General features: G+C 39.2%; 2 protein-coding genes across 2 annotated transcripts in view; one reads left to right on the forward strand and one right to left on the reverse strand.

Moving 5' to 3' along the window:
• The window catches only part of abca2 (ATP-binding cassette, sub-family A (ABC1), member 2), an 87,671-nt gene extending 69,526 nt beyond the window's left edge, over positions 1-18,145 (forward strand). The window contains exons 29-48 of the mRNA XM_054610126.1: positions 78-403; positions 1,168-1,381; positions 3,743-3,848; positions 3,931-4,042; positions 4,277-4,337; positions 5,025-5,199; positions 5,345-5,460; positions 6,691-6,838; positions 7,032-7,155; positions 8,153-8,285; positions 9,402-9,522; positions 9,709-9,886; positions 10,886-11,028; positions 11,338-11,472; positions 12,488-12,591; positions 12,716-12,808; positions 14,397-14,499; positions 14,919-15,056; positions 15,152-15,361; positions 16,742-18,145. Of these exons, the coding sequence (XP_054466101.1) occupies positions 78-403; positions 1,168-1,381; positions 3,743-3,848; positions 3,931-4,042; positions 4,277-4,337; positions 5,025-5,199; positions 5,345-5,460; positions 6,691-6,838; positions 7,032-7,155; positions 8,153-8,285; positions 9,402-9,522; positions 9,709-9,886; positions 10,886-11,028; positions 11,338-11,472; positions 12,488-12,591; positions 12,716-12,808; positions 14,397-14,499; positions 14,919-15,056; positions 15,152-15,361; positions 16,742-16,777 (2,776 nt within the window). The 3' untranslated portion in view covers positions 16,778-18,145. The remainder of the gene's footprint in view (positions 1-77; positions 404-1,167; positions 1,382-3,742; positions 3,849-3,930; positions 4,043-4,276; positions 4,338-5,024; positions 5,200-5,344; positions 5,461-6,690; positions 6,839-7,031; positions 7,156-8,152; positions 8,286-9,401; positions 9,523-9,708; positions 9,887-10,885; positions 11,029-11,337; positions 11,473-12,487; positions 12,592-12,715; positions 12,809-14,396; positions 14,500-14,918; positions 15,057-15,151; positions 15,362-16,741) is intronic.
• An 884-nt stretch (positions 18,146-19,029) lies between these two features.
• Positions 19,030-22,759, reverse strand: part of paxx (PAXX non-homologous end joining factor) — an 8,708-nt gene continuing 4,978 nt past the window's right edge. The window contains exons 6-7 of the mRNA XM_054611096.1: positions 20,349-20,442; positions 19,030-19,770 (exon numbers count right to left, since the gene is read on the reverse strand). Of these exons, the coding sequence (XP_054467071.1) occupies positions 19,722-19,770; positions 20,349-20,442 (143 nt within the window). The 3' untranslated portion in view covers positions 19,030-19,721. The remainder of the gene's footprint in view (positions 19,771-20,348; positions 20,443-22,759) is intronic.

The following is a 22,759-nucleotide window of genomic DNA, read 5'->3' on the forward strand; positions in this document are numbered from 1 at the left end:
AATTTAGGAAAATACCTCTCTGTGACTGTCAATACCCAGTTTAGTCAATCCTTTGCATCTTTGGTCTCCCCTCTCAGGAGTAAGGTGTCCCCAGACGCCAGCCCACAGAAGATCATCAACACCCTCCGTCTGCCCTCGGGCGTGGGTGCTACCTGCGTCCTTAAAACCCCCTTCAACAGCACTCTGGACCAACTGGCCCAGACCCTCAACCCCAGCGCCAACAACTCCAAGACCCTGGCTGCCCGCTACTTTGACTCAATGTGTCTGGACTCCTTCACCCAGGGAGTTCCTCTCTCCAACTTTGTACCCCCACCTCCATCCCCTGCACCATCAGATGACCCAGATCCTCACTTTGAGGACGGACTGTGGAACTTCACAGTGGCCCCTCCAACCACAGTCCATGGTGAGTCCATCTCAAAAGACTAGTTTCAGTCATTGCTTTTAACCATTTCTTTACACAATCAACACAGGATACAACATTTCTCAAATAGTTTTAAGAAACCCTTACATACTTTAAAGGTTCTCTTTAATAATGAACACCTTTGCAGGCTTTTACCAGTTGGTTTACCAGTTTGTCATACCAAAGACACTTTCATTTTACTTTAATCAGTACATTTGGCTCCCATGTGTTCACAACACTCTTTACTAAAGTTTGTAATTGTTCATCAAATTCATACGTCAAAGGTAAAATTGTCCAAGATATACCCTGAAATCAACCCCACCTGTGATAAATGCAAGAGTTCAGACTGCAACAAAGCTGGAAAGCAGTATTAGACACAAAACAAATAATTCTCTGGTGGCACTCTTTTGATTTGTCGCACTATTTTGTTTAGGCGGCAGGAAGATGCATCCACACATACTATATCTGGTTTTATGTCTCATGTATTGCTTCTTAGGTCTTGAGAAGATTCTTTATTACACCTGTGAATCAGTTAAAAAGGTTTAATATGGTGTGGGTTAGCCTCTTTGAAATGACCCATTGGCTATGTTGGATTTTTTTCTCAAAATCCTAAGCAATTAAAAAAAGTAAAGAAATGATGATGTGCAGCCACCATTTGGGGATATCCTGGTATTGGCTCACGAGAGTAACTTTCTGGGACACTTAATGTAACTTGAAATGTGAAAAAGGTATTTTGAGTTAAAGCCACCTCTTTTATATTTGCTCAGAGCCTGTGACATCTCCTCCCACACTCCCCCTGTCCATCCATGAGCCTGTGCGTTGTACCTGCTCCATGCAGGGGACAGGCTTCTCCTGCCCCAGTGGAGTGGGAGGACGCCCCCCCCTCATGAAGGTGGTAACAGGTGACATCCTGGTGGACATCACAGGCCGGAACGTCTCTGAGTATCTGCTCTTCACGTCAGACAGACTGCGCCTGCACAGGTAAGACTGATGTGGGACTCTTACATATTTTGTATCAATACGATAATTCAGACTATAACTGAGGTTTGGAATATTTTTTTTTGTACCAAAATGATACTTTTGTCATTACCTTACTTTGAAAAATAATGCTGTCAATATTTCTCCTCGAACAGATTCTTCTGTGATCATTACCTAAATATTATACAAAGGGCTAATAGAGAAAATAAAACTCATGCAGAAACAGTATATAAAATAATATAGAGGAGATTTGAAATTTGAATTTTTAACTGTAGTTGTTGAATAATAATAATAAATGATCTCTTAGGCAAATCATTCCAAAGCAACTGGGTCCTGACAAAAAATGCTCAGTCACCCTTGGTTTTCAGTGTTTGATTCTCCAAAAGGGACCGACCCGAGAATCTCGGAATACACTTAGGCTCTTAAGCACTCATTGATGTACTCAGGGACCAGTCCCATCTGGACTTTAAAAGTCATCATTCAAATCTTAGGATTGATTCTAAAATGCACAGGTAGCTGGTGTATTGAAGCTATAATTGGGGTTACATGTACTCTTTGGTTAGAATTAGTGAGGAATCTGGCATCAGCATCTGAATGAACTGAAGTCTGGAAAGGTTGTGGTTGCTTAAGCATTAGTGAGTTACAGTTGACCAAACTGTATGTCATGAGTGCATGAATAACATTTTCCAGGTTCTTGGGAGACAGAAATGACTGGATCTTAAAGATTCTGCATAACTGGGTAAAACAAGACTGAACTTTTTTTTACATGCTGATTAGATTTTTATCAAAAGTGATGTTAAGATTTCTGCAGCTAGTGGAGATATCTGGTGGAGAATGAACCAAGTTGTGGTGAGATTCAAGAATTCAAGGATAATTTATTGTCATTATGCAACACAAAATGCAGTTGTAGCCCATTGGTTGCACAAGTAAAAACATGACAAACAGCAAAACAAAAGCACAATCCTGCACATTTTTTTATTAGCATCAGGTGAAACGTAACAGCAGTAACAGAACATTTTTCTTGGCAATATGGCCGACATCTTCACATAAAATTTTGACAAAAAGTAAACATTTCATCAACTTGGATTATGTTTGAGTACCAACCATCATTGATGTAAATGACCAGCGGAATGAGAGTCCACCTCCTCTTGTCTCACCGATGTCTTGCCTCCCCCCCCGTCAATGCAGCTTGATCGGGGATGACACAACGGAGCCAGGTCTCTTTAAAGATGTGGCCTCAACAGTAACTGAACACCCGTTGCTGGGTTAGCCTGATTCATTCTACGATCGAACATTAACCGATTGGGTCGTGAAATAGCTTTAGGTCCTTGCTGGGTTAGCTTACCTATCTTGGCTCTCCTCCGGCAGGTCTTGCTGCGTTGGGGGCGTTGGCAGTGTTCGCCTCTAGGTTCGTTCCCCACAAATGAATCATATCCCTTCTTGATTAATCCTTCTTTATCGGTGTTGATGAGTTTAATCTGTCATATACCATAAACGCTCCAATGATGAAGACGAAACAACAACAAATTAAGAACAAAATGTAGCAGAATTCATGGTAGCTATTGCACTATAGCTATGTACTATAGCATGTACATGTGCCGCCGTTGCCATGGTAAAAAATTTGATTATGTGTGGTGTCTTGGTCTATGATAATGACTTCAGATTTGTCAGTTTAGTTGAAGGAAATTATTCGATAGCCCGATTTGAACTTCATTTAGGCATGCACAAATGTAGCTATGTGTCATCTGCCTAAAAATTGAATCTAAAGCGGATGGATTCGGATGTTCCTAGTATTAACATGTAAATGGAGAAAAAAGTAGGGCGACAAGGACTGACCACTCAAGATACAATAAAACCAGTCCAACACAGTGCTAGAGAGGCTGACCTATTTTTACGACAAATTAATGATTTCCTGTATTACAGGCAGCGTGAGATCTAAAAGGATTAGTATAGAGGAGTAGCGAGCGTCAGCTGCAAAAGGAAGATCCTTTAGCACTTTGAGGAGTGCAGGTCTCTGCTATAGCCACCTCTTAAACCCGACTGAAATTTCTCAGGGACTGTTTCCGGTCAAAGGTCAAAGATGGAATTACTATTACTTACTGCAACAGTTTAGAAATATATATAATGTAAGCATGTGCAAAACACATCATACACCATATACAGGGACAACCAACCATAGAAAGTGGGAGTGTAAAGCCAATATAGACCTGAAATTCTTATTGAATTGCAATGCACTGTAACTACTTTTTGCCTTGATTACATAGTGACGCAGTAGACATGCACAACTTTAATACCTGAGCAAAACATTAAAATGTGTATTCTTTTAACTATTGTATTTTCTTTCACTGACTTTGTTCTCAATAGATATGGTGGTCTAACAGTGGGGAACATCCAGAAATCAATCCCAGCATCCTTTGGGAGGAGGATACCTCCAATGGTTCGCAAGATAGCAGTTCGCAGATCAGCTCAGGTAAGATGGGCAGTCTGAACTGGACAAGAAGTTCAAAAATACATTATAAACAACCACTGACAGAGCAATGGCTTGTGTCCAGGTTCTGTACAACAACAAAGGTTACCACAGTATGCCAACATATCTGAACGTCCTCAACAACGCCATCCTGCGAGCCAACCTGCCTGCATCCAAGGGCAACCCTGCTGCTTATGGTAATTGCTTGAGACACAACATGGAACTAGATTTTTTAAATTTGTAGGCCTGTATGTGTCTGCCCAGTCAAATGCCAAATAATTAACGTTGTTGTTGAATAAAGGTAGTTAGTTTGGGGCCAGCTCCTGGTTTGGCTACTATCATCTACTAATCTACAAATGACTGTAACAAATGACTGTAATGTAATCTACATATATTTGGTTGTTATGTTATGTATTGTATGTGTTTTGCAGGTTTCACACTGACAAACCATCCAATGAATCGAACCAGTGCCAGCCTCTCTTTGGACTACTTGTAAGTTGCTTGTAAGGCACATTTAGTGCCTTAAAGGATACATTAAAGGACCTCATTACAACTTAGGGCTTATTTTTTAGTTTTGTCTATCATTACTAGTACAAATACAAATAACCAAATTAATAGATCTGGGAGCACAGTGACATCACCAAAAGAATCTGACAAGAGTTTCTGGGGATCTTGTTGGATTACACTGATCCATAATTAACTCTGTTGGTTCTCAGTTATAGCAAAGTACAAGGTTATTTGTTACTTGAGTGATTTTGCCCTTTTGAATTCTGGATTACAAACTCATTTTATTATTATCATGGATGTTTGTTATTGGATTGTTGACATCCAAGTGTATATGTCTTCTATTCTCTCTTTTCTATCTCCTCTCTTCTCTTCTCCTTCTCTCACCTCCTCTCCTCCTCTTTGCCCTCTACTCTTTTTGCCTCTCCTCTCTACTCCTTGTCTCCCCCCTCCTCTCTCTCTTCTCATTTTTCCTTTCCTTCTCCCCCCCCCTCTCTTCTGCTCCTATCTCCCCTCCCCACCTCTACCCCTCTCTCTTTTCCTGTTTCCTCTCCCCCTCTCTCCTTTCCTCTCTTCTCTTCCTCTCCTCCCCTTTCCTCCTCTCTATTCTTATCTCCCAACGTCTTCTCTCTCCTTGCTCTCCACTCCTTTCTCTCCTCTCCCCTGTATCTCCAGGCTACAGGGTACAGATGTGGTGATTGCCATCTTCATCATTGTGGCCATGTCCTTTGTGCCAGCCAGCTTTGTGGTATTCCTGGTTGCAGAGAAATCCACGAAGGCCAAACACCTGCAGTTTGTCAGCGGCTGTGACCCCGTCATCTACTGGCTGGCTAATTACATATGGGACATGGTGAGGAGGATACAGTGGGTGTGTGACTGACGCTTTCAGAAAGAGGGCTGTGGATGTGTAGGAAAATATTCTGTTTTTGTTAAATACTGCATGTGTTTGTTTGGACAAACACATGTTCTCTCCTCTCTTCATCCTCTCTCCTCAGCTGAACTACCTGGTACCTGCCACATGCTGTGTTATTATTCTGTTTGTGTTCGACCTGCCAGCCTACACCTCCCCAACTAACTTCCCCGCAGTCCTCTCTCTCTTTCTTCTCTATGGGTGAGACTTCGACTTCACACACTCACACACACATTTTACCTATCATGCATTATAATGTGACACACACTTGACTGGTTGAATTTTAATGTAATTCTCTAGGGTTAATGTCTAATTAAAGTGTGGTTTGGTGGTCTCAAACAGGCAGCAACCTCCAGGTCTAAAAAATGAAGCCAATGCAGAAGTGACCTTAACTTGCATTTTCTCTACTGACCATCAGGGGGCGACTCCTCTGGTTGTTTAGAAGTCCATGAGAAAAATGACTCAAACTTCAAAACTGTGGTCACAAACCAATGGGTGACATCATAGTCTGACAACCTTTATTTAAGGGACATCACTGTCTCCAGATTTCACTAGAAATACTTTCTTTTAAGTTTGTGTAACCCTTTATTCATATACTCATGAAATAGTAACAGAACAGACAACAACAACAACAACAACAGAAACAGGGTTGACAGATCAGGTGAACAAGTTAAATCTGCAGAATTGCAAATTGCCCATGTAAAAACACTATACGTGTTTGAAACATACCTATTGATACACGTTAAAGAAACAGGAGCCAAAAGAGAAAGAGCTTGGAATGCTAAAAATGGATTTAGCAATCAATGTGCTGGGAAGAATATATCCTCCATATAGTCAATGGCTTCATGTCTGCCCAAGCTTTATTATAGACTGTATGTACGATGCATTAAGGTGCATTGGAACGTGCAGAAACTTTTGATTCGAGCAATACCAAACATGTTGTACACTACAACTCTGTATCTTTTGAACACAACTTTCTTAGATTTACAAAGTATTATAATTTGTACGACTTTATTTTTAAAATACTTCATAATAAGACATAGTTTAGACAACATACAGTTGGTTTACGGATTGTAAAAGCTGAAGGCATGTTTTCAAAAAGCTAAAACATGCATATCTTCTATCAATAGACCATCTTCCATCCCAACTTTTTGTAACTACACCACAGAGGTGGACCTGGTGAATGAAAAAGTCTGTTCCCCCGTCCAATAGTGTTCCCCTGTTTCCTGTTGAAATGATAGTGCCTCCTTGTGGTTACTGTTAATGGTAAGGGTGGGTTCATGTTTAGGTAGGGGGAAACACATAACAAAAGTATTTATTCAGTAGTGCTTAAAAGGTAAGCAAGTGTTCTCCAGTTTTTTCTTTCCCTCATGTCCTAAAGCTTTGGACGTCCTCAGGGATTTTACTCAGCATGAGTGCTCTTCCTTCCAGGTGGTCCATCACTCCCATCATGTACCCAGCATCCTTCTGGTTTGAGGTGCCCAGTACAGCCTACGTGTTTCTCATAGTCATCAACCTATTCATAGGCATCACTGCAACTGTTGCCACCTTCCTCCTCCAGCTCTTTGAGCATGATAAGGTCAGTGTGACTCTTGTTATTGTAACCTAAGGATTGTCAAATGTCAAGTTTTACAAGTTAATAAATCTAAAAACTACTAAATTGACATGGAACATTGTGCAATAGGCCTGTTTGCTTTTGTACTGCAGCAGTATCTGACAACGGCCTTTGGATATTTCTTTACTTATCTCTTCACTATTTTCATCTCCTCCAGGATCTGAAAAAAGTCAACAGTTACCTGAAGTCTTGTTTCCTCATCTTCCCAAACTACAACTTGGGCCATGGCCTGATGGAGATGGCTTACAATGAGTACATCAATGAATACTACGCTAAAATAGGTACCTCATCACTAAGCTGCCTCACACAGCATGAATGAGTACAGAGTCCCACATGTTGACAAAGTTGTTTGCTCCTCTAGAATTTTCCCCTGCTGAAAACGACAGCCGCTCATCGAACTCTACAGTTCGTTTTTACAATTGAGTAACTGTGATTGCGTCTGTTTGTTATAATATGGAATAAAAATGTCAGCACATAGTAGAGTATTTGCTCTGGCCCTTAGTCTGAATGGATGGATGGAAGGCTGAAGCATGGCATGTGGATTCATGAGATTTTGGGAGTTTAGATTAAATCCACTTTATTTCACCACACTGGAAATTCATTTGGTCCAGTGCTCCAGACATGAGGACAAAAGTTCACAGAAAAAACAATTAAAAAAAAGTAGCAAAGCAGACACAACAAGACTACAACATTCTCATTAAAAAACACATGATGACTACGTCTTGGTGGTAAACTATTTCTCTAGATGCTTTCCCAAAAGTTTATAATTTTTCTTCTCCCTGCAACAGTACTAAAACCGCAAATGTGCAGCTTTCAGCAAAGAATAGATGCTCTAGGCTTCTTTAGAAACGCCTTGCAATTATACAATTATAAAAATATATTTTTTTAAAAACACGGCCATTTCCTATAACAGTTGGCCATTGTGATTTGTAGCAAACATAACTCAAAATGCATTTGTTTAGGGACTATTTTTAAATGGTGGAATAATCCACATTTGATGCTCAAGTGAGTATTTCCAGTAGCAGGACAGTATTGTGATTGAGTCAAAAATAATCTAGTCTATGTGTTCAACAACAATGGCACTCCATGGCGCAGGGGAATAACAGGCAGAAACCATATTAATTGGATACATGCCTTGTTCGTTTGGTAGTTAAAGTAAAGTAAGTAAAAGATAATAAAAAATCTGTAATTATTTTGCGTTTGACACATACAAATGTTTTTGAAAGAATCTTAAGAGCGTAAAGTCAGAGGATAATGGGTGTGAATGTGTGCTTTCAGGCCAGTTTGACAAGATGAAGTCTCCTTTTGAGTGGGACATTGTGACTCGAGGACTCGTTGCCATGACAATTGAAGGCTTTGTTGGCTTCCTCATCACCATCCTCTGCCAGTACAACTTCCTCAGGAAACCCCCGTGAGTGAAGTGTGTTTCTTAGTGTGTGAGGTCTCAGGTTTTACTATCACTTCCTCGGAACAAAGGAGTAACCATCTCACCAGAGCAGCCATTTTACAATCAACAGTAATGCATATTATTGATATGTAATATATATACTACTGATTGTAAGTCGCTTTGGATAAAAGCATCTGCTAAATGACTGTAATGTAATGTAATGTAATGCATCACAGAAAGGTTATATTAGGTACCAGTTTCTCCACCCACAGTAGCAGAAAATTGACCATAATACAGCAAAGTTACAAGACAGTTGGGTTTGCATGTGGAGTAATGATTAACTGATGATTGGTTGATACTTTTTCTAAAAATGAAAAAGTAATTTTATCCGGCAGTACTCACTGCAGCCAGTGATATTATTTTCTCTGATTGAGGTCATATTAGATTTTAAAAAGTGCTCCTTGTCACCTCACACCATGGTTCATTGTCATCGTCCACAAAGAAAACAGCTGTTTTGTTACCCTTTGATCCACTGTTGAAACCTACTGTGTTACCTGACCAGACAATACACAGAAAACTGAAATTAGGGGCCGTCTAAAAAGTACATGCAAGTTGACAAAGACAGCTTTTTAGATTTTTAAAGGTTTTTGTATTTCTTTTGTTTTCCTAAAAAATTCAAACAAACTTTATTTTCATCTGGACTTTCTCCCTTTGCATGTACAACATTCAGTGCTAGAGATAAACTGTGCTTTATGATGCAATGCAATTCTGTATGGTTTTACACTATTACATGACTTTGAATTACACTCGGTTTGGACTTTTCTCTGAAATTTAATTTAGGTACAAAGTTATTTTGTATAGTTTGTGAGCACCTAAACTTAACCACACAAATAAGGAGTTTAAAATGGAATCAATGAACTATTTAAAACAGAAAATGAGGCAGGCTAGATTATTTCTAACAGCTCCAGATGTGGGCCCACCCACTTCCAATTTAAATACAAATTCTAATATTTATCTAAAATACACAGATACAAATAGCGATAGTAGCAATCCATCACAACCTTACCAGATACAGTGGCATGCTGAGGGTAAAAAGGAACAACAAAGACAAAACTCAAAATAGTTTGTGTGTGTGTCCAGGAGGGTGCCAGTCAGCTGCCAGCCTATAGATGACGATGATGTAGACGTGGCCTGTGAGAGACGAAGAGTGTTGCGAGGAGACGCCGACAACGATATGCTGAAGATCGACAACCTGACAAAGGTTTTAACACTCAACTCGTCAACACCTAGAAATTCCCTAGAAGCTACAGTTTAGTTTTCACGGACATTTGCACACAAGTGGAAACTTGTTTATTATGCGTGTGAAATATAGCTTATTTTTATTTAAGGAGCTCAAACTTTCTTAAACGCTGGTATGGTCCTTTAATGTATATCTTGTTTTATTCAGGTTTACAAATCCAGGAAGATGGGTCGTATCCTGGCAGTGGACCGGCTGTGTCTGGGCGTCCGGCCTGGTGAGTGTTTTGGACTGCTAGGAGTTAATGGAGCCGGGAAGACCACCACCTTCAAGATGCTAACGGGAGACGAGTGCACTACTGGAGGAGAAGCTTTCATCAACGGAAACAGGTCAGTGCCAGAAAAATAAGCTAACTTTTTAATCTTCATGTGTTCTTCCTTTAATCTTTATTCTTCAGGAGCAAGGCAAAAACAGGCGCATAAAGACTCATCAGATAGGGAACAGAATAAAAACTAACAATAGTTAGAAGTAGCACACACTATGGTCAAATGTATGTGGACACCCCTCTATTTGGTAAGCTCAGTTGCATCAGCCACACAGGTGCATACAATCTAGCATACAGTAATGCAATCTCCACAGATTCCCATCAGCAGTAGAACTGTTGGTGCTGTACCAAGGCGCTCAGTGACTTCAATGTGGCACCGTCACGGAATGCTTCACTGTATCTGAGCAGTCAACTGTAAGGGCTGTTATTGTGAGGCAGAAATGTCCACAGGTCCTGCTGAGGTGAATAGAGCATTAACTTCATGTTCTAGTTGACTCAGTCACTCAAAAGCTCACTATCTGATGGTCTGATGAATGAATGTTGGTTTGGTCAGAGTCTCTTTTTCCTGATCTGGCCTTTAGTCCCAGTGAAGCAAAACTAAACAATGATATTTCAGACAACGAGTGTGCTTCAAACTTTGTGTTAACAGTTTGTGTTTGTCCCTTTTCTGTTTAAACAACAATGTCTCTCTGACCTTAACCCCCATCCAAATCTTTGAGATGGACTGGACTGAAAGCCAGGTCATTGCTGGACCTCACTAATGCTGTAATGTCTGAACAGGAGCAAACCCCTGCAGCCAGGTTCCAAGACTAAAACCAGAAGAGCATTTGGGTGTCTACATATGTTTGACTGATAAAGTTAACATGAGTTCTTTTCTGCAGGACCACTGTTGGAGGTTGGGCTGGCATTAACGGAAGTGTGTGTGTGTGTGTGTGTGTGTGTGTGTGTGTGTGTGTGTGTGTGTGTGTGTGTGTGTGTGTGTGTGTGTGTGTGTGTGTGTGTGTGTGTGTGTGTGTGTGTGTGTGTGTGTGTGTGTGTGTGTGTGTGTGTGTGTGTGTGTGTGTATCTTGAAGGACCTGTTACGTGTGCAGCAGAGTATCGGCTACTGTCCACAGTTTGACGCTCTTTTTGACGATCTGACGGCCAGAGAACATCTGGAGCTTTACACTCGCCTCCGTGGCATTCCCTGGAAGGACCAAGGGAGGGTCAGTCTCACACACACACACACACACACACACACACAACCAGTAAAACCTAGGCTGGTTTTAGGTTACACAAGGACAGAGTTATATATAAAGAAAAAAACATTGTATTGGAATAAATCATTATGAGTTTGCAACAAAAGAGCCCAACAAATTTCAGTTAGATTAAAGCCCAACTGAGAAAATCACTTTAATTCAAATCTTGTGGCAGTTTGTTCAGTGGTGGGAAATCTTCACACAAATTGTTCACCTCTGTACCCACCAACAGATGCATCAACATCACCATCAGTATTATCCTTCACCCCCCTCTAGGTGGTGCAGTGGGCACTAGAAAAGCTGGAGTTGTCAAAGTATGCCGACAAGCCTGCCGGCACTTACAGTGGAGGAAACAAACGCAAGCTTTCCACTGCCATCGCTCTGATTGGATACCCTTCACTCATCTTCCTGGTAAGAAGTTTAAATGTATGTTTTATGAGCTGTACAAGTACCCTCAGAGTTGGTTTTAGTACAAAAAACTAAATTCATAGAAGAGTTTCACCAATCACCATTGTCTGCATTAGAGGAAGACCACAAGAGGACTGTAATGACTCTCACCACAGTATCTCAACATCCTCACTGTGTAGTGTATTTACACATGTCAATACAACATCCACAACAAAACTATTTGCATATTGACCATTGGGTCTAAATCATAGGCACGACTATTAATTCTGGGTTATAGATCTCGGGTCTTTGTAGATTTAACCATCACTTAAAATTGTATTAATACATCAGCAGTTGAAGATTTTTTCATAAGGCACCTTGCCAGAGCAGGTGCCACAAAGTGCTTCACAAATTAATAAAAACCAGTATAGGAACAATGCACTATCGATAGTAGATGGTTAAAATAATTAAAACATCCACATTGCTGAGTGGCCTAATCCCCAGAGGGAGGCAAGCCCAGGTCAGTCCACCAAGAGACCTTGCTGAGGAGTAGGGGGCTCAACATTAGGGAGATGGGACTTCTGTGGTTGGATGTGCACAGAGGTCTTGCTGCAGCTTGAACCAGCTGCAGTGTCTCCACTGATTTACTTTAGCTTGTAAACAGTGAGATACAGTAAATGTGAAGGATGATACAAAGGCATGAACTGGAATTGGTCCCAGGTCATTTTGGTGCTATAGGCAAGATATCCATTGGTGACCATGAGGAAATTATGTGAAATAATTGTCATAAGAATAACTTAATAATATTGTTCATATTAAAGCCCCGTTATGGCATATCCTGGTTTTGACCTCCAAGCTTTCTTCTTTTTAGTGATGTCACCGTTCCTAGATCCCAGCTAATAATTTGTCGTGTAGTACAAATTGTCAATTTCATGTGTGCATTGTAGAAGGGCAACAGGAAGAACAATGAGAGTGCTGTAATCTTTAAATACACTATTTAGTTTTGAGCTTCTGAACTGTATTTGGCGGGGTTCTCCAGGATGAGCCCACCACTGGCATGGACCCAAAGGCCCGGAGATTCCTCTGGAATTTAATCCTGGACATAATCAAGACTGGACGCTCTGTAGTGCTGACATCACACAGGTGAGATACTTCAGTCCTCACTTTCATTGCTTTTCTGCTAGAATACTTTTTTGCTGTCGTGGCTTATTTTCACTTCTATTTCCCCATAGTGTACTAAATATATTTTTTATGCTGTCCTTTGCAGCATGGAGGAGTGTGAGGCTTTGTGCACCAGGCTGGGCATTATGGTGAACGGCAGGTTTAAATGCCTGGGCAGCATCCAACATCTCAAGAACAGGTCAGGAGGATAAGGATCTGCCTTCCTTTTGTAATTTATCGATGTGCTCTCATCTGAATTGTTTTAAACAGACTTTGACATTAACAGCTGACAGTCATTTCTCCAGTAAATGGACTTACTTTATTAGGGCACTGACCTTAAAGGGGAAAAGCCTACTGAGTTTGTTTGATTTATTATTTCTTGTGTGCTTAAAATCACTTGAGTTGGAGCGAGCAAGAAACATGAAACTGGAACCAATACTTTTCTTAATAATGTGTAAGTACTTCCCAAGAAATATGTCTCCAATCAGCCACATGGTGACGCTGTAATTAACACCCAAAACAGTGATTTTGGAAAAGGCAGGTCAATGTGCACTTTAGAAAAGCTTCATGGACCATATAAGTCCACATGACTAGATATTGGGTCATTTTGAATAAATCCTTAACACAATTTTCACATATCAAAACCATTGGTTTGATTGCTACCAAATTTTCTGTGGATAATTATTGGACAAAGCTTATCAAAACTTAACTTTAAGATATTGACTAATGAACTTCAATAGGGTATAGCTGTCTTCATAATTTGACCAAAGTCAGCAACCCGAGAGCCTATCACGGCAGTACATGTCTACAAGAGTACAAATATACCCTGAAAGTTTCATTCAAATCGCCCACTAGGGGACGCTACAAATGCATCACACAGATCAGACTCTATATCAGAAAAAATATTAAAATATTAAAAAATCGCTCAAGAGGGGTCTCCACTAGTTCAAAACATGTCCATGTTTTTGGTGCAAATTTTGCTGTGGCAATGCCTCCTGTCAGTGGCACGATCTGTACAGGCTGCTCAATCGGTTCTGCACATGTTTAGGAATGCCTACCAAGTATGTCTTGGGTGAAGACCCGTCCCTACTCTGCCTCTCTACTCTGCCTCTGATTCTGATGGCAAAGTCCACAAATGGGCGTGACAGGAAGCTAGCGCCAGCAGAGATTGCTAAATAGCCAGGCTCACAGACCTCACTGTAAGCTGGCTGGAGCTCTGTCAACAGGAGGCTTTTATTAACCTGTTGACGGATGGTTTGTTGATTATGTATGAATATCACAACACAAATGTCCATTACAAAATTAACGGGGATCTTTGGTTTTCTTTGGTGCTATATTTTATTTTACATACTACCATATTTTCATAGAGAGGTTACAAATTGTCTTGTCAAGAGACCATCAACCAGACACAGTTTTAATAATAGTAATTATATTCATAATAACAAAACGCCCCACAGGAGAGTGAGGCAATTAACCATAGGTTCCAATTCATTTTCTGTGTTAAGATATTTAAATAAACCATCCATCAACAGGGAAATAAATTCTTCTTGTCTACCAAATGGTCTCTTGAGAGAGCTCCAGCAGTGGGGGTCTGTGATCATGACTAGCCACATAGCTAGCTAGGGCACTTACTTTGTGTAACGACAGTTTGCATTGTTTGCTCTGTTAGCACCTTTAGCTATGTCACCATGTTAAGAGCCGTTGAGGTGTAATCGAAATGCTTTCAATTTTGTATCGTGCACCTTTAAGAAATGAACAAAAGAAATGTTTCTGTGATGATGTTCCAGGTTTGGGGATGGCTACATGATCACAGTGAGGACAAAGAGCAGCTCTAATGTGAAGGAGGTGGTTCGATTCTTCAACAGAAACTTCCCTGAGGCCGTGTTGAAGGTATATTATTACAGCTAACTTTGATTGATTTATGAATACTTACCCCCAGGTTGATCATTGGTGCCCAGTATTCATTCTTTTCGGACAACTTCAAAGTCCAGAAAGTCTTATAGACAGGTGTATTGTATTAAAAGTCAACTGGACCAAGAAATACAGCACACTGATTAAATGTGTGCAGGATTTTTCCTTTGATAATGGCACGAGATGAAGACAGCGATTTCACAGAATATCCAATATATATGATTTACTCAATATTTTCACATTATCAACGGGTCATGTGACTACTTGTATGTGAAAGGCATCGCTCAAAGTAACAAAATGGGGCACTTTTTTCACATTGCATTGAGCAGAGGGAGGTTCAGTTAATCCCTCTTTTTCAGAGTGTTCAGACATTAAGCCAAGTCTTGTCTTATTTGCAGGAGCGTCACCACACCAAGATCCAGTACCAGTTGAAGTCTGAGCGGATCTCTCTGGCTCAGGTCTTCAGTAAGATGGAGCAGGTGGTGGAGGTGCTAGGCATTGAGGAGTACTCTGTCAGTCAGACCACTCTGGATAATGTGAGTCAAGGTGTAACACTCTGGCTCAACTTCATGCATTTTCTTTAAAAAGAAAAAATTGAATTAATAAAATAAATCACCTTTATTCTGCTCAGGTGTTTGTCAACTTTGCCAAGAAACAGAGTGATAACCTGGAGCAGCAGGAGGTGTCACCCCCAGGAGGTGGACAATCCCCCCTGCAGCGCATCCTCAACCTGCTGAAGTCTCGGCCGGCCAACACGGAGCTAAACGCTCTGATCAGCGAGGCGCCAGAGGAGCTGGAGAGCGATGATGATGAAGGCCTCATCAGCTTTGAAGAGGAAAGGGTGAGAGGCACCTGTGTTTCTTATCTGTATTTATAATATTTAGATTTTGTAGTAAACATGAGCTACAGAAAAAGCACACAGGTACAGGTTCACAGGGAATTAAGTGCAGCAGCCATGTAGTATTGACCACAATGTAAAAGTTGAGAAATATAATGTGTCTTTTTTGTAAATTAATAATGAACCTCAACATTGTAAAGAATATTCTATATCCAAAACAAAGGCATGACAGTTTCTTTATTGAAAAACACATATTTGAGTTCACATAGAATCTTGAAACCACCTGGTTTGTATACTTGTGCTGTATAAACTGTTTCCAAAGTTTCAAAATAGCTTAGCAGGAGGAATTGTGGACCCCTGGTAAAGTGACCTAATATGACTATTTGGTACATTTTTTGTCTGTGATGCACATACCATCTAACATAAGATTCCATTCATGAATAGTTGATCAAGTTATAGGAAAATTGAATGTGAATCAAAAATGTGCTCCTCAATTTGAGAGTTGAGAGGCTCCACAAACTGGCATTACAGGAAGCTAGCGCCTGCATGGTTTGATAGGTAGCAGCATAAACAATCCTTTAAAACCATCAGAAAATATAATTAATTATTTATTTATTTATTTTTTTTTCTAAATGGTAGTTAACAAAAGCAGATTTCAGTCCAGTGTTTCAAATTTTTGTGCCCAAGTCATGAAGAGAAATGCTGATTACAGTTTCTATTTTAATGATTGTCGTGCAGGCTGAAAAAACTAAAGATCCTACTTTCCTATGTGTCACTACGCAGTTGATCTTAAATTAAAATCTTTATAAATAAGATAAATAAATGTGTGAATAAACAAATAAGTAAATGATATAATTGTATAAAATTGTATACATTTGAAAATGTTTACAATTTAATACAGATGTGTAAATACACAAATATATTTTACATTTATGTATTTAATGTCTCATTTAATTTCTGATTTGTTTATGGTGACAATTAAGCTTGAAATTGCATACTTATTTATTCATTTATTTAAGCATTTAATTTTATAATTAGATGTGTATTTATATATTTGGCCCTTAAACCCCCCCAAAATTAAACGGGGATCTTATTTAAAGTAAAAGTGTAATGCAGGCAGAATTCAATACCACCTACATTTTCAAAAATAAGTTCTGGAATAATGTACCAGAGTTTACCCTTTTCTTGTATATCATTTTTTATCCAATTGACATTGAACGTAGTATTGTAAGTAGCAAAATGTAATACCCCTCTGTTTTCACATGCTTTTTTAGTAGTAATATGACTAGATTACGTGACTTGTAAAATTGCTGGTTGCATCATGTTTGCTGCAGCACAGGCTATCACAAGAAAACTTGGACTGTGGTTGTGTGTGTTTGGCAGGTGCAGCTCTCCTTCAACACAGACACTCTCTGTTGAATGAGCCATTGAAAGAGCAGAGACAAGGAGAGTGACAACTCCGTCTTACTGAGACCCGCGGCCTGGTGGGAGAACTAAGCTGCTGATTTAACCCTGAAGAGGACCAAAACTCTCCGCACCATGGAAAATAGTACCAGTAGTTCAGTATTTCAGCCTCAATTTTTTTATCCTAGGATGGACTGAGGTGGTTTATGTCAGAATACACAGACAGCGGTGATGACCTGCAGAGCCTACAGGTAGAGAAGACACAGCAGCAGGAGTGCTTGCATGTGGTTTTAAGACTTTGTCCTGGAAGGTTTCCATTATTTTATTTTTTGAGAATGTATCTCAAAAAATGGCTGATGAATATAGCCGGTAAGGCTACCTTTAGTGAATGAACATATCATTGGTGATATGTTAAAAACCAAGTGTTTGACAGCGCAGGTTACTTTGAGTTGGCTCTACGCGCTTCCTACCAAAGGACCTCATGTAACCAGAGCGGGCCCTTGTTACTGTACCAAACTAGACCTGCCTTGAGAGCATGCTGTGATAAAGGTGATAACCATTGGTAATGTAATACAGTCTATTTTTCTGTGGCAAAAAGAATGATTTATTTTGGATATTGAAGCAGCTACAGAATGACTTGTGTGATTTATTCTGCAATAACAGAGGATCTAGTGAAATGCACCTTGGGATGTGCCAGGTGTGGACATGCGTGCAAGCTGTTGGCCTTTTCTTTGAACTTGATGTCAGAGACATGGAGAGATTGTACATGGCATGGTTATGTGCTGAAGGTGCCTCCCTTCTATCAACTTTGACACTGTACATTTGGTCTCTTTCTACTGAATGCTCTAATTTCTGCTTTTAACATATTATGTTGTGGACTCTGCAAAGAAGATCCTCTATAAACCAGACACAGTCTATAATGATCATACAAATCACAATAATCATTATTATTATAGTTATTATTATACCATTCCAAGTGAAGGTAATCAGCAATCTAACAGTCTGGAATTGCAGTGAACTCTGCTTATATTACCTGACAATAACTGCACTACCATCACTGTGATTCTAAAGGGAACTCTCAGATCAGAATATTATTATGGTACAATACATGTTTCATGATTTGCAGAAGTATTTGTAATTTTCTATGGAAATGGAGAAATGTGCAAAATGTCCATATTCACAAAAACATGGATGTTTCTCTGACTGTATGTTGGCATGTGGTTTTAACTGGTCTCTCTCATGAGATCAGTGATGATTAAGTTGTATACTGTCCTGTCAAAATAGTAACTGTTTACTGCTTGTTTCCCACTAATTTGCAGTCATATTTTGGTGATTATTATGGCAGTGGTGGGCTGTTTTCCTACTTAAAGAGGTTATCATTAAACAAGGAAAAAAATAATATTGTCATTTATTTCTTTACTGAGAATGTGCAGCTGGAGGGAAGTGGTTTACTGAAATATTTGAATAAATTAATTATTATAAATAAAGTCAAAACAAAAGAAATATATTTAAGACCGTAACACAGATTTTTTTGTGGGGGATATCTTTAAGTTTAACTTGGATCTTTCTGCAATTATAACTAAATCAAAGTTAGACAAAACATATGACATTAGCGTTGAAGCTCATGTAGGATGAAACTGTTACCCTCACCTCAATAATGTGAGACTTCAGCAGTCTGAGTAAGAGAAGCATTCAACAGGCCTTAGACAAATCAAGAGGAATTTTACAAGTTCCTCTTTTTAATATAAAGGGACTGTTTACATACAATTTGGATAGTATGTCATTTTAAGAACATGTATATTTTGTACATATACAAAAACAATCATATTTGATAAAGCTGACACCTAACACTATATTTTTCAAATATTGATTCTATATTAACTAGTATAATGCATCAGTAGTAATTCCAACTACAGTACATGCTGTTGTACTACTTGTAACTCTGTTAAACTGCTCATTTCTGTAGCTCTTATTGCAGTGCATTTACTACGAAAATCAATAGTTGGTGCTGCTTGGGATTTCTTTCGTGTATCCTCTTGGTCATATTAAACAGGGCTAAAGAGCACAATGTGATGGAGGCAAACAGGACTGTGGGGTAAATGCCGTGTAACATTGCCGTGTAGCATTGTTGTACAGGTTTGCTGTAACCATATCCGGTTACAGCAAACCTGTACAACAATGCTAGATCCATAAGTCTCATTCATTGTGTCACATTGTATCCCCAAAGATGCAAAACAAACAGTGGCACAAAGATATTTCTTTTACTCAATTTATATTGAATTTTATTTTCAAAATTTCACATAATTGGCCTATCTATTCATATTACTACAAATTGAACACACAAATGCAAACAGACTACCAGAGAGGACACAAGAGTAACCTAAAAATAAAATAAAAAATGTTCATGCCAAAAAATGAAACAAATCCTGACTGCATTCAAGGAGGATGATTTCAATATTATTGGAAGTTCATACAGAGTACAATCCACCTCCGTGTCAAATGGGTTAAGAGAAAGAAAAGTGTTAATGGAAATTTGGAGATAGGCCCCTGGAAAACAATGTGTCTGGCCCTGCACATAATGTCTAGCCTGCACATATCAGAAGAACACCTGAAGAATTGGGAGTTTGGCTTCTTCAACCTTCTGCAAACAATAATGTTTCAGATACAATACCACTTGTTTTACACTAATTCAGACATAATTTTGTTGCAACTAATTCTGTATTTCATTTCCAGATGAAATTAAATTCAACCCAATATCATAAAAGTTACTGTATCATTCCTTGATGGATTAAAATAGCATTCAAAATCATTGTCCAGTTTTTATTGATATAATTTGCTATAAAAGTAGACACATAAATACTTTGAATTAAAAAAAACTTCATAAAGTTGTGTTAGTGGAATAAAAGAACAATCATCTTTGGTTATGCAGCAGCAATGTGAGAACAAGTTGTCTGAAGGATCAGTCTTCATCTACATCATCAAAGGCTACGCCAGTCGCTTGACGCTTTCTGCAAAAAAGGATGAGCAGTTGTTGTTTTCCATTTACAGAGACCAGAATATATGGATATTCTTTATTAGAAAAAAACCCATTGAGATGTCCCATCTTGCTTTCAAGGGGGTCCTCAACAACAATTATACCATACAAGAACAATTAGACAAAATATTTAAGAAAAGACAATAATAACAAGAGAATTAAACAATACCAAATACAACTAAAACAAACAAATAAAAATTTAAAATTAAGAAATTAATATGAAATAATAAGACATACAAAAGCAGGAAGTCATACTCAAGAGAGCATGAAAAATGTTGTCTTTCGTAGGTAATAGAAAAGCATCACTGTCAGTGATAGCATTAAGCAATAAAGTCATAAGACATAATTATAGAGATGTCATTATGGACATGCTCAACTGATCCTATAATAAGAATAGGTGGAAAGATGATATGAATTTAATATTTACAAGCACATTATTCCAAACACAGGGAGCTTAAAACAAAAAGGTGTTCCTTGCTAGTGACTTAGACTGCAGAAAGAGAAAAAAAAGAGTGTCTGTACTGTCAGAGGTTTATGAGTGACATGTTGTACCTTTTAGTTCCTGGGTTAATGAGAGAAGCCCCTGGAAGTCGTTTCTTCATCGCCATTGATGGAGCACAACTCTGCTGCTGCTGGGGTTCAAACTCTAAAGAAAAAATTGTATCTCTGTGAGCTGTTGAAACAAAGCTCCAACAACACCATCAACATTTCACCACTAGCCTGTACCTTTAATCCTCAGGTGAACTCTGCAGATAGCAAAGCAAAATACTGAATCTCATAACGAGATAGAAAATTTCCTTGATGAAAATATAGCTACGGGAGTGTTCAAAGTTTAAATATCACAATCACAGAAAGGTTAAATCTGAGTGTTATCCTTTCATGGACAGGATTTTACAAAGTCACCACTGTCACATCTACAGAGGACCGGCCACTGTCAGTATCCACAGAGGACCGGACACTGTCAGTATCTACAGAGGACCGGCCTATGCGGTGAGAGTGAATCTGAGTAAAGCTGCTGGGCCTGATAACATTTCTGGTCATCGACTAAGAACATGTGTCAACCACCTAACTGATTATCATCACTGATATTGATGCTCAAAACCCTCCTGTTCCCACTGTACGCCCACTACTGCTACCCCCAACATGAAGACAACTCTGTTGTGAAGGTTGCAGATGACACGAAGGTCATTGGCCGGATTACAAACAACAATGTGACTTCATACAGAGAGGAAATCAATTTCTCTGATCTTACAGTTCAACTACTTTTGGTACTAACATACTGTCAATTCAACTGCCTCCAGAGCTTAAATTTCAAATGGAAATGTCCAATTATTTCAGTGATTACAAACCAACTGCAGCTCCCATATATCTCACATGCAAACAATTAAAAAAAAATGTTAACCTGTTTAAAATGTTAGCAGTCTTGGGTGTGCAAACACTGACTCACACAAAAGGCAAGCAAGCTTAGGTATTCTTGAAAACGTAGCCTTTTCTAGAAGAAATGGTTAAACTGTTCCATTAATAATTTTTAATAAATATTGTCTCAAAAATGTGTTTATAACCAGGATATAATTATGGATGAAGTAATAAGAAACATTTTTTTTTTAATTCAAGTATATATTTAGAAAACTATGAAATTTAGAGATGTTTTGTCTAAAAACATCAGAAAAGGCCTATGCTTTAAATCTGAGTAAATAAAAAGTTATTCTTCAGCAAATACACACACATATAATATACACATATATTTATATATACATACATACATACATACATACATACACACACATATATATACATACATATATATATATATATACACACACATATACACAGTGGGTACGGAAAGTATTCAGACCCCTTTAAATTTTTCACCCTTTGTTTCATTGCAGCCATTTGCTAAAATCGAAAAAGTTCATTTTTTTTCGCATTAATGTACACTCAGCAACCCATCTTGACAGAAAAAAACAGAAATGTAGAAATTTTTGCAAATTTATTAAAAAAGAAAAACTGAAATATCACATGGTCATAAGTATTCAGACCCTTTGATCAGTATTGAGTAGAAGCACCCTTTTGAGCTAGTACAGCCATGAGTCTTCTTGGGAATGATGCAACAAGTTTCTCACACCTGGATTTGGGGATCCTCTGCCATTCTTCCTTGCAGATCCTCTCCAGTTCTGTCAGGTTGGATGGTGAACGTTGGTGGACAGCCATTTTCAGGTCTCTCCAGAGATGCTCAATTGGGTTTAGGTCAGGGCTCTGGCTGGGCCAGTCAAGAATGGTCACAGACTTGTTCCGAAGCCACTCCTTTGTTATTTTAGCTGTGTGCTTCGGGTCATTGTCTTGTTGGAAGGTGAACCTTCGGCCCAGTCTGAGGTCCTGAGCACTCTGGAGGAGGTTTTCTTCCAGGATATCTCTGTACTTGGCCGCATTCATCTTTCCTTCAATTGCAACCAGTCGTCCTGTCCCTGCAGCTGAAAAACACCCCCATAGCATGATGCTGCCACCACCATGTTTCACTGTTGGGATTGTATTGGGCAGGTGATGAGCAGTGCCTGGTTTTCTCCACACATACCGCTTAGAATTAACGCCAAAAAGTTCAATCTTGGTCTCATCAGACCAGAGAATCTTATTTCTCATAGTTTGGGAGTCCTCCATGTGTTTTTTGGCAAACTCTATGCAGGCTTTCATATGTCTTGCACTGAGGAGAGGCTTCCGTCGGGCCACTCTGCCATAAAGCCCCGACTGGTGGAGGGCTGCAGTGATAGTTGACTTTGTGGAACTTTCTCCCATCTCCCTACTGCATCTCTGGAGCTCAGCCACAGTGATCTTTGGGTTCTTCTTTACCTCTCTCACCATGGGCTCTTCTCCCACGATTGCTCAGTTTGGCTGGACGGCCAGGTCTAGGAAGAGTTCTGGTCATCCCATACTTCTTCCATTTAAGGATTATGGAGGCCACTGTGCTC

Source organism: Anoplopoma fimbria, chromosome 13 (assembly GCF_027596085.1).
Source record: "Anoplopoma fimbria isolate UVic2021 breed Golden Eagle Sablefish chromosome 13, Afim_UVic_2022, whole genome shotgun sequence".
Taxonomy (NCBI): Eukaryota; Metazoa; Chordata; class Actinopteri; order Perciformes; family Anoplopomatidae; genus Anoplopoma; species Anoplopoma fimbria.